The 11,134-nt window shown below is 40.9% G+C and overlaps 1 protein-coding gene across 3 annotated transcripts in view; it reads left to right on the top strand.

Annotated features, from left to right (window-relative positions):
- Positions 1-11,134, top strand: part of gsk3bb (glycogen synthase kinase 3 beta, genome duplicate b) — a 32,579-nt gene that overhangs the window by 14,366 nt on the left and 7,079 nt on the right. For all 3 annotated transcript variants that reach the window (XM_053477033.1, XM_053477031.1, XM_053477032.1), the window contains exons 2-7: positions 2,744-2,937; positions 3,853-3,936; positions 9,257-9,367; positions 9,960-10,090; positions 10,487-10,593; positions 10,922-11,019. In XM_053477033.1, the coding sequence (XP_053333008.1) occupies positions 2,744-2,937; positions 3,853-3,936; positions 9,257-9,367; positions 9,960-10,090; positions 10,487-10,593; positions 10,922-11,019 (725 nt within the window). The remainder of the gene's footprint in view (positions 1-2,743; positions 2,938-3,852; positions 3,937-9,256; positions 9,368-9,959; positions 10,091-10,486; positions 10,594-10,921; positions 11,020-11,134) is intronic.

Below are 11,134 nucleotides of genomic sequence, written 5' to 3'. Positions count from 1 at the left end.
TTGAACATCCTTCGTACTTCACATTCTGTATTTTTGGTGTTTCTTCTATTGCTCCCATTTACGGCATTATAAATGTGCTTTTGCTCACGGCACTGAAACAAACTGGCAGTGCTGTGTTGCTTTTAGGCAAAATAAAATGTACCTGCTCACCTGACTCAAAAGGACGAGGTCCAACGACAATCGGTTAAAGGTTCTACCATTACTCATTAATGCTTATGATTAGGGAAGCATCGATACCACTTTTTTGAAAAACGAGTACTTGCATTTCAGTAGTCACCGATACCGAGTACTTAATAAAAACATGATTTAAATTTACATTATATAATCATATAATTTTTACAAAAAAAAACAAGGGACTGGTTTGGAATTAAGAACATTTATTTAAAATGAAAAGCATGTTGTATGCAACATATTACAGAATAAATAATTTATAAAAAAGATTTTGACAGTGCAACTCAAGTTTTTTTTTTTTCAGTTTGTTGTAAACTCTGCTGCTTTGGACAACACAAGGGGCCATTAATAAACATTTTTGCTATTTAGTGCACAATATTTGAATAAACTAACAACATCCACCAACATAGAACTGTGGCAGTCAGTGCAACTAAGGTAGGTATCACTTGTGTTAAATGCGCTACCTTTTAAGCCTCCTCTGGACAATTTCGCTAAGCACAATTTCCAGTCCGCCTTTTTGTCATCTTCATTCACTTTGAAATAGTTCCACACGGCTGACATGTCTCGCCTCGCCTTCTCCCCGCTCTGAGCTGCAGCCGAGGAGCGCCTGAGGGCAGGCACTTGGCGCCTGTGATTAACCCCTTACACGCCGCTCAAATAGATATTTCTCAGACTGTGTTATCGGCCCCCGGTATCGGGGGCCTTTTAACGAGTACGAGTACTTTAGAAAATATGGTATTGAGGCCGATCTGTGCATCCCTACTTATGATAAACTGCTATTCATCATAGTGACTAATATTACACCTTCACGGGTCCTGACTCGTAGAATCAGTGCCATGGAACTTCAGTGCTGTTCTGGCAGCTCGTGGTGCCTTAATACCTTATGAACAACTTCTATTCCAACCTAACACCCACATGCAAAAACGAGTGAAAAAAAGACCACCTGCTTGATTTTCACCTCATCCGGTCATATTCCAGCTGTTGTAATGTTCTCGCTCGTTCTCTGTAGCTTTGGTGGGAAGTTGTGCGAGTTTCTGTCAAGTTACAGCTGCTGATGAGCAAGTATTTAACACACAGCTGTACAAATAGTTCAGTCTAGTTTATTTGTGTATGTATCATTTAGTTTTTTGCCAGTTACAGTTCTGCAGCTAGTGTATGCAGTCTGAGAGGTGAAGTATGGAAGTTATGGTTATGATCTTGAAAGGCTCTTGCAGCTTGTGGGCAGGATATCACATAGATGGTAATCTTTGATTTCCAAGTCGATTCTAATGTTTGATTTTTGCGTGATATTAGGTGATGGGAGCTCAGTGTTCTTTGGCACACTAATTACCAGATGACAGGATGACCGCCATCTGAATGCATTTTCCAGTAATGATGGCAGGCAAGGCGGATGGCATACTGCCTTTTGTGAAAAGATCAAAAGAAGGAAGCACAAATTACTACAGTAAGATCTGTACAGTACAAACAAATTAAACATTGGTTGCTCTTAGATTCAAGACCGACATGGAGTATCCAAAGCATGCCTAGGTGGAGTGCAGAGCCCTTGGTGATCAATGTAGTTTGTCTGGAGTGCCTGGCATTGAGCTGTGAGTGGGACCAAAAACATTTCCTCGCAGTCGTCGTGGAAAAAAATCTTCTGTTTATTATTTTCCGGCATCATGGACATGAAAATGTAAAGCCAGAGACAAGCTGAGGCTGTTTTTTTAATTTGTGCTTTTTTGTTTTTGTAACGGAGCATCTACGAGAAAGAAGTACTTATAGTGCAGTGAAATATTCATGCTGCCACAGGGCAAGAATTATGCATTTAATTTAGAACCATCCCATATATTTTGCGAAGACATTTATACTCAGCTATTATATGTATTTTTTTTTTTAAAGCAGATGCAAGGTCTAAGAATTGTTCATTGTGCTCGCCATTATTTAGCTTTCAGGAAGCCTTTAACCAGCAGCTGCCGTGCATCCTGAATTTAATTTCCCGTTTCCCAGAATGCTGATCCAGGCTCAACTCACATCAACACGTGCATCTCGAATCATTAGTATGTAAAATGCAAAACCTGATCCTGGATTAGCACGCTGTCTGTGAAAGACATGCAAGCACTTCTCATGTGACCAAAAATTCACTTTGTTGTTGTCTGGTATGTCGAGGAAAGGGAGGACATGCTGTCGCGGCTGCGAGCGCAGGTGGTGTGAACGTCTCGCTCTGCTTCTCTCTCCCGATTTCCTCTGCGTTGCAATTTTCACCTTGTCAAATACAAGCGCTCGATTCAAAACTTGCTCAAGGGGGTCAGTCTGAATTAAAACAACACCAGAAACATGGGTTTTGAACGTATGTGAGTCAAGTGTACGTTTCCATTTCCATTGTTTTTCCATGTTCCTGTTTTCCTATTAAAAAAAAGTGTAGTTACACATCACCTGATTAGCTGAGTGAAGTGACTATAATAAATAGACTAATGGCTGTGTATGAGCTGTATGTTAAAATCGATAAAGCATGGGCAGGCTCAGTAATAATGTGTTTCCTAATGGGTCACAAATCTAATCAATATTTAACTTGGTTTTGTTTGTATCTTTTTAGGGGATAAGGATGGCAGTAAGGTAACGACTGTCGGAGCGACCCCTGGCCAAGGTCCTGATCGGCCTCAGGAGGTCAGCTACACGGACACTAAGGTCATTGGCAACGGCTCATTCGGTGTGGTTTACCAGGCCAAGCTGTGCGACACTGGAGAGTTGGTGGCCATCAAGAAAGTCCTGCAAGACAAGAGGTTTAAGGTAAGGATAACGTTATGACTGTTTTTGGTGCTGATGTTCAGGAGACAAGCAATTTCTGTCTTGATTTTTCTTAATCAGTTTCCTGTTCTCACTTCAGAAAGTATAATCGTCTCGATCTTTTAATCTTGCCTGATTTAGGATGCTTTGATTTCTTAACTGAGGCTCCTTTCATAAATCCTGAGTAAATGAATTCTAGCAAAAATGTCACAATGATTTATGATTTAGTTTAAGTAGAACCATAACACAAATTTTACAGTACAAATCAGAGCCATGTTTAATAGTGAAAATAAGAGTGTTTTCTCTTACACAGTGTGACTGAGATTAATCAGCTGTGTGTCCATAAAATAAACACTTATTAGTAGTCGGATGGAGGGGGAAAAAGTTTTTAGTTCCCAGGGCAGCATAAAGATTGGTCTTTGGAGACATGGAAAAAGGTCATGTGGTCCAGGTTGATCTTATCCCAGAATGATGTGTGCATCAGGGTAAGAAGGGAATGCATAGTGCATAGTGGCCACTGTACAAGCCCCTGAAGGCAGTGTTATGATCTGGGGTTGCTTCAGCTGGTCAGGTCACGATACGAAACACAGGCAGTTATGGAAAATAGTGCACACTTCCTAAACAATCAGATTTTAGAATTCAACAATGCTGCATTAAACATACAGTATATCTCATTTGCCCTAAAAAATAGCGATGCACTCTTTAATGTGTTCACTCATAATTCAGTCATTATGATTTGGATTGTATATACTGGAATACGCACGAGCCACATTTAAACACTTGCTTAAAGTAGATGACATTCTTGCACACTCGGGTTGTTCTCGTAATTGTTGTAATAGTGCCTTTTTTTTAGTCTGTGCTGTTGCATGCTTTAGTGATTGTTCAAGAACTAATCTTGAGTTTTTCCCATCAATGCAGAATCGTGAGCTGCAGATCATGAGGAAGCTGGACCACTGCAACATCGTACGCCTCCGCTACTTCTTCTACTCCAGCGGGGATAAGGTGGGTCCCATCTCTTTTATTTTGTCTATTCTGTCATTTGTAACATTTTTTTGGTTTAGGCGATTGAGTAAGACCCTGATAGTAGGGAGGGCATTTAGACAATAGTTTTCTGTAGAGGAGAATGTGTTCTTGTTTTCCTAAGAGGAGCCATGTAGTTCTACAGTTTAATGTTAAAAATGAGAGGACTTCTTTCACACACCTAAGTCCATGGTCGTTCCTGATTTTTATTTCTTTATTTTTTTTATTATTTTTTTTTACACTGTAAAACAATATTTAAGGTGTCCAAAATATACAATAATTTCCTTTAAGCAGTTGATATTGAGATGTGTCTGCTTCTCATAATCTGTAAATTCTTCATAATGTCTTTGCCCTGAGGTGCTGTTTGTTAATTGGTGATTTTTGAGGCTGGTACTGTAACTCTAAATGAACTTCTCCTCTGCAGCAGAGTTAAGCTTTGGTCTTGATGGTCTTCATGGGAGCCAGTTTCTTCATTGTGCTTGATGGGTTTTGCAAATGCACTTGACATTACTGGTGTTGCAAGAACTGTTACAGAACAGCTGACCTCTGTGTCTTAAAATAACAACTGACTTTTTTTTACTTAATGACCTAATTCCATGTTATTTTTTTAAATTCCAGTATTGTTCTAGAACAGGGGGTCTCCAAATCCAGCCCTGGAGGGCCAGTGACCAGCACAGTTTGTAATTCACTAACACCTAAACACACCCACTGAACCTAGTAATTAACGTTAGTTAAATCAGCTGTGTTTGAGAAGAAGAATCAACAAACTGTGTTGGACACTGGCCCTCCAGTACTGGATTTGGAGACCCCCGTTCTAGAATGTAAAAAGTAAATCCAAGCATGTGTCCAAACTTTTGACTGGTACTGTAGACTCCTGAGATTTGCAATGCACATGTAACAAAGTCACCAGGAGAGCACACACTCGCCAGCACACTCAGTAAAACCTAACAGCTGTTTTATCTACAGTATTGTGCAAAAGGCTATGGTGCATACGAAACAAAATGCCATAAACAAAGATGTTTTGGAAAACATTTCTACATAAAAGAAACTTTTGTAAAGAGTAATAAAATAAACACCAATAGTGAGTGTAAGAAGTCTTTGTTTAAAATAATCAGTAGTGTTCGATACAGATTTGTCCAGGTTTATAAGTAAATCAGTTTAAGACGATTCAAATTCCCTTGAAAATGGGTTTAACTATTATTATTATATTGTATAGATCATTGAAGTGATTACCCATCTTCTTCACTCAGATGCAAATTTCATTCACATTGGCTTCAGTAAGTTTCATTAATCCATTTGTATTTATGATGATTAACAGGTCATTAGGGCTAAATTTGTTGAAACTTAGCAGGGTAGTACATAGTGTACCAGCATAATCATTATAAGCACTTGGATACCCAAGCTGGTACTTGTTACAGAGATCAGCGGTCTGCCGATTCCCCTCACGAAAAACACACGAGTGGCCAAGAATAGCACGAAAACCAGTCATCATGGTGTCATTTTCGTTGCTTGTCGGTGTTCTCTAGGCTTCGAGGGATGAAAGGGGGGGAGACGCGTTGCCGTGTCATTCCTGTAGCTGCGTCTGTCAGCAGGGGCTCTTCAGGGAAATCCCATCATAGCGTTCAGCCAACCGGAGCTAAAGGCATCTGATTGGCACGTGATCTGTATGGGAACAGCCCTATTTTTAATATGGGGACATCAGTTGACGTCAAATAACAGCCACCATGGCTTCCATTTGGCAAACACCTAGAGGAACATAAATGTGAGGGGGATTTTCAGGCTTAGCTGATGATATGCGCTTGTGCCTGATGATCATGGAATTATGTGCACTACTACTACTACATGCTACTTTTAATCGATTGTTTGATTTCTAATAGTTTATGCATCAGTTGAACAATTGAACAAAATGCTAAATAGTAGGGAATATTATTATTATTATTTTTAAACAACACTACATGGTCAAACAATGGTGGATAACTGACCATCGTTGCTAATTAATGCATTCTCCAAGCTGTTGCCTTAGTGCTTAAAGCACGCAGGTTTGCATCTTTTCGTTCCAGGGTAGGGAAACCTGTATTTCTCCAGCACACACGTTAAGGTCCGTGAAGCCTCGTTTTGCCAAGTTTGGAGTGGAAGAACTTGTGACCTGCACAAAACCCTGACCTCAACCCCACTGGCCATGTTACTGACCTCAGTAATAATAATGCATGACCACACGCATCCACAGCCACGCTCCAAAACCTAGGGGAAAAAAGCCTTCCCAGAAGAGTGGAGTTTTGAACAACAGTGCTTTTTAAATGCATAGCAAAACGTGAGGAGCCATAAGTGGCCCAGTTCTGTAACAGTCTGGTTTTATACATCAATAAGGCATTTCATCTCCCCCTCTGACCAATAATCCCTTTCGATGCCACCATGAAATGTGAAACGGGTAGTAATGCTTCAGGAAGTTTAAGAAATCCTGTACAGCACAGATCCCCATGTGCTCGTGCCTGATCATAGAACTACTTATAATCGCAGGTTCGCCTTCTGTGTAGGAGTTATTTCTGAACCATGGATCAGTTGCAAAACGCTAGGCACTAGATTTATCCGCCTGTTTATTTAATCATACTTTACGGCCAAAGGTTTATGGACATCTGCCTATCGTACCCATATGTTTGTATTCTATAAGCTGTTACCACGATGATAGAAGCGCACAATTGTATTGGATGTACTGCAGGTCTTTGTGCGCAGTGTGATCCTGGAACAGGTGCGAGACTTTTAGCTGCTTTAGCCGTTTCTCCAGTTTAGTTCTCTGGACTGCTTCCAGGTTTAACAACTGCCTTCACACTTCACCAAAATGTCCCCGGGCAAATGGCCCACACTTCGAAGTTAACATCAATCGCTCTGCCAAGCGCCAAGAAACGGGAATTACCTGGGACCACCTGATAACATGTTCTTACGATACCTAGATGCAAATTCGATTTGTATTGCAATTCTATTTCTATAGTATCACTCTTTTATGAATATTCAGATTCCATTTTTTTGTGTCAGATTTTGTTAAAATTTTTGATAATCTTCTACCACACAGGATGCTGTGCTGTGTTCCAATGTGTGAATAGTTTAGAGCACACCACCTGGAGGATTATAAAGCGAATGCAGCATTTTACTAAAAAGATTCACATGTCAGACAAGATCCCTATCGGCGCAGTATAAGTGACACGACTCGTGAAAAAGTTCTTGTCTGACTGACTTGACGGAGTGCTCTGAACCCGGTGACTTTCCTGCAGCCCAGAAGATCAGTCAGTGCTGTTGCTTTTCCTGGAAAACTAGAAGCCTTAGCTCACAAACCATGATTAGAATGGGATTTATGACACACGCTCTCTCTCACACACACACACACAGTTATGCATAATGGGCACCTGAATGGGCACAGGGCCAAAGTTAGTGACCTGAAAAGATATTCCTAAGTACACAATGCTTATGTGAGAAGGGAGAGAAGTTTTACCCGCTTGCCGTACATATGGAGCTGGAATTGTTGAGATTGGCATAATGATACGAGTATGACCTGGCACGCGTTCAGAAACGCAGGATCCTGTTTTGGTCTCGCCCAGGAAGAGGTATGGGAAAGGAAGAGGTCTGCAGTGGCTTGCATAAGTATTTGACCTCTTGAACTTTTTCACGGCTTGTCATGTAGCATCTAAACTGATTTTAATTGTGGCTGAATCTCTATACAGTAGTCAGAAAAATTGTTTACCAGCAAAAACATACTATTGAACCGTAACACGCTAATCTGAAACGTGCAGGGTCTTCGTTTGTATGCACTTTTAAGTTTTTTTTTTTACTTTGTTTTTTTGTCAATCATTATTCTGTGAATTCTACTGAGCAAGAGAGGTGTGATGAAGAGATCCGAGTGAGTCACGAAATACATGAGTGGTCTGGGAAGGACGAGATATGCGAGATACAGAGGTGTGAGACTCGTTAGATGTACAAAAGTGCAAAAGAGAGAGATGAGGGAGAAAAAAAGAGGTTTGTGTCTCCTTTTTTTTAGTATATGTTCAGATGTATCCTTGGAGTTTAAATATGTATTATATTCTAGCACTTAAGATCCAAAGGATACATCCTTCCTTTGTTCAAAATTGAATCGGTTCATTTGGCCTGTCTGCCCTTTGTCCTAAATAGGTCTAATTCTTCCTCTCTCTGACACGCATGCAGACACAAATCTAATCTTGCATCTGCGGATGGCACGCCGCCGCTCGTTTGTCCCCATCGCAATCGCACAAGCATCTGTGCCTTGGCGAGCCAATCACACGCCACCATTCAGCGCCACACCATTAAGGCGAACCAATCACGCCGCTCTGCACAAAGCGTCCAGCCAGTCGAAGAGTAATTGCGGAGCTGCTGTTGTGAGGCAGAAAGTGACTCATCATCTTCAGCGGGTTTTTTTCCCCCTAGACACACAGCAACAGGAGGGCGTTTAAAAAAAGAAGAAAAGGAAAGCGGTAAAACTATAGCAGGCAAGACTTGCGATTTCTAAATGAGGAGTCAGTGAGTGTAAACCATCAACACATTTTCACATACATGCAGTCGGCCCCTACAATTACCGTGTCACACACAAGCCGCTTCACATTGTGATGAGTCATACCCCTGACGTCTGAAAATAGACACCATGGTTATGTCGGAGTTCCTCATATCGCAGAGGTGCTTAGTGACGGTGGCAGGGAAAGCCTGGTTCAATAAGTCAATCATGAGTGTGTGGAAGTGGGTGCGTCAGAAGCCAAGGGCCACTTCTAGTGTCTCCTAGGTTATATCACTGTTTTTTTCACCCCATAAATAAACTTTTAATGTATTGAGATGACAACTTGTACAAGTATAAAATTATTGATCAACATAAATAGGTAAAACATATTTAAAGGTCGCTGTCTAGGTCTGTCTAAGTTCTGACTAATTTAAGTTAGGCAGTCATCACAAAAATAGCGGTGTTAAGTATGATGTGTATCTGTTGTGGTACTGTGGAGGCAGTGGTGACTCTTAACAGTCAAGGTGCTGGATTACTAATCAGAAGGTCATGGGTTCAAGCTCCAGCATGCACAAGCAAGCATTTTAACCGTATCTGCTGGATCAGGGACACTCTATCATGGCTGACCCTGCATTCTGACCCCAGCGTCTTATCTTGTATCGGGGGAGAAGAATTTTATTGTGCTGTAATGTACATGTGATAATTTATAGTATTCGTTCATTCATTTATTTAGGAATCTGATTTTTCCTTACAGCTTTTTTATGATGTGTATCTGACTCATTTATTTTCTTTCTGGCTGTCTTACAGAAGGATGAGGTGTATCTGAACTTAGTTCTGGACTACGTCCCAGAGACGGTGTACCGAGTGTCCCGGCACTACAGCCGAGCTAAGCAGATCCTCCCCATGATCTACGTGAAGGTACTGTACTGACGTGCCCTTGTTAAACATTGTCAATTCTGTTACACGCAAACCGTTCATTCCAAGGCTACTTTAAAGGATTTGCGTGTCATGATGGTTCACATTCATTATTACAAGCGACTTTTATGTGCCGCTAATGTGGACAAGCCTGTCACACATGCATGCATCGATCTGTCTTTGCTTGCACCATTGGGTTAAAACATATTATATTAGTGATTTAAATAAAAAATATGTTAAAAATAAGAAAGCCAGACACCTCGCTTTAGCTGTTTTATCAGCTGTTGCCAACACTGCTATTAAATCACCATGTTGCGAGTGCTGACTGATGACAGTGACAGCACCCCATGTATGCGCACAGACAAAAAGTCTGTTTTGATCTTACCGTTCTCATTTAAGTCACACAGCCACGTATCGGATAAAAAATATTCAGACAGTCATAAACAAAATCAAATTTGAGTCGCTTCATGCTGATAATGTGAATGTAGCCAAGAGAACTCGATCCCAAATCATACGCATCAGCTCATAAAAATCATTATGAATTACAGCTCACTGGTGTGAACTGTGATATTTAAGGCACGTGTTTGTGTTTCAGCTGTACATGTACCAGTTGTTCCGGAGCTTGGCGTACATTCACTCCTTTGGTATCTGCCATCGGGACATCAAGCCCCAGAACCTGCTGCTGGACCCAGAGACTGCCGTGCTCAAGCTCTGTGACTTTGGCAGGTGGGAGGAAAAGAAAAAAAAAACACACACACACACACAAGTTCTCATAAAGCTCTGAGCCTTGTTTGTATAACGGTATGTACAGATTTTTTTTATATCTGGCGGAGTAATTGCTTTAAGATTCAGGTTCTGATAACGGCAAGTCAAGTAGACTGGATTTTAGCTCTTTATTATTATTATTATTATTATTATTATTATTATTATTACTACATTTTGAGTCACCTTGATTTCCGAGCTGGGTAACTAATGTTAATTAAGTAGTAAAATGAAAGAGATAACTTCAGAATTACAGTAATAAAGACTAATATCGGTTGTGATAGCTTTTGCCACAGTAACACTTTCCCCCCCGCCCCTCCCTCCCTCCTCTCTTTTTCCGTCTCTTCTCCTTTCCTACAGTGCTAAGCAGCTGGTACGTGGTGAACCCAACGTCTCCTACATCTGCTCTCGTTACTACCGAGCCCCAGAGCTCATCTTCGGAGCTACAGATTACACCTCCAGCATAGGTAGCTCACCATTAATTGCTGCTCCGACCCTCGGTACACGTGTACCACCTGTGCGTCTCGCCAGCAGACCCCATTATTGAACCGTATATAAAAATGCATTTCTTAATAAAGAATTTGCAAGAGAATTAACAAAAGACTATAAAATACCTCCTGAGCTTCTCTAACTTTACATTAATCAGCCTGTGAGTTGATGAAAATGGACGTTACTGCTTTTAAACATGGCAGGGCTGTTCATGATCATGTTTTCTTTTACACAAGGAGTTACTGAAATGTGCTACAGTGTGTGTGTGTGTGTGTATATAATATATGTGTTTTCTCTGCCATTTAGATGTGTGGTCGGCTGGATGCGTGTTAGCGGAGCTGCTGCTTGGACAGCCCATCTTCCCTGGCGACAGTGGAGTGGACCAACTAGTCGAAATTATCAAGGTAGCCTTATTATTATAATTTTTTTTGCGCTAAGTTAGTTGCTGTGCAGTTTTACAAAGTCCTTGCCACAGCTGGTCACATGCTTGAATTCCTATTAATCCTATTGTGGTTAGAT

The sequence above is a fragment of the Clarias gariepinus genome, chromosome 18, assembly GCF_024256425.1.
Source record: "Clarias gariepinus isolate MV-2021 ecotype Netherlands chromosome 18, CGAR_prim_01v2, whole genome shotgun sequence".
In the NCBI taxonomy this organism is placed as follows: Eukaryota; Metazoa; Chordata; class Actinopteri; order Siluriformes; family Clariidae; genus Clarias; species Clarias gariepinus.
This window is presented reverse-complemented; position numbering and strand designations above follow the sequence as displayed.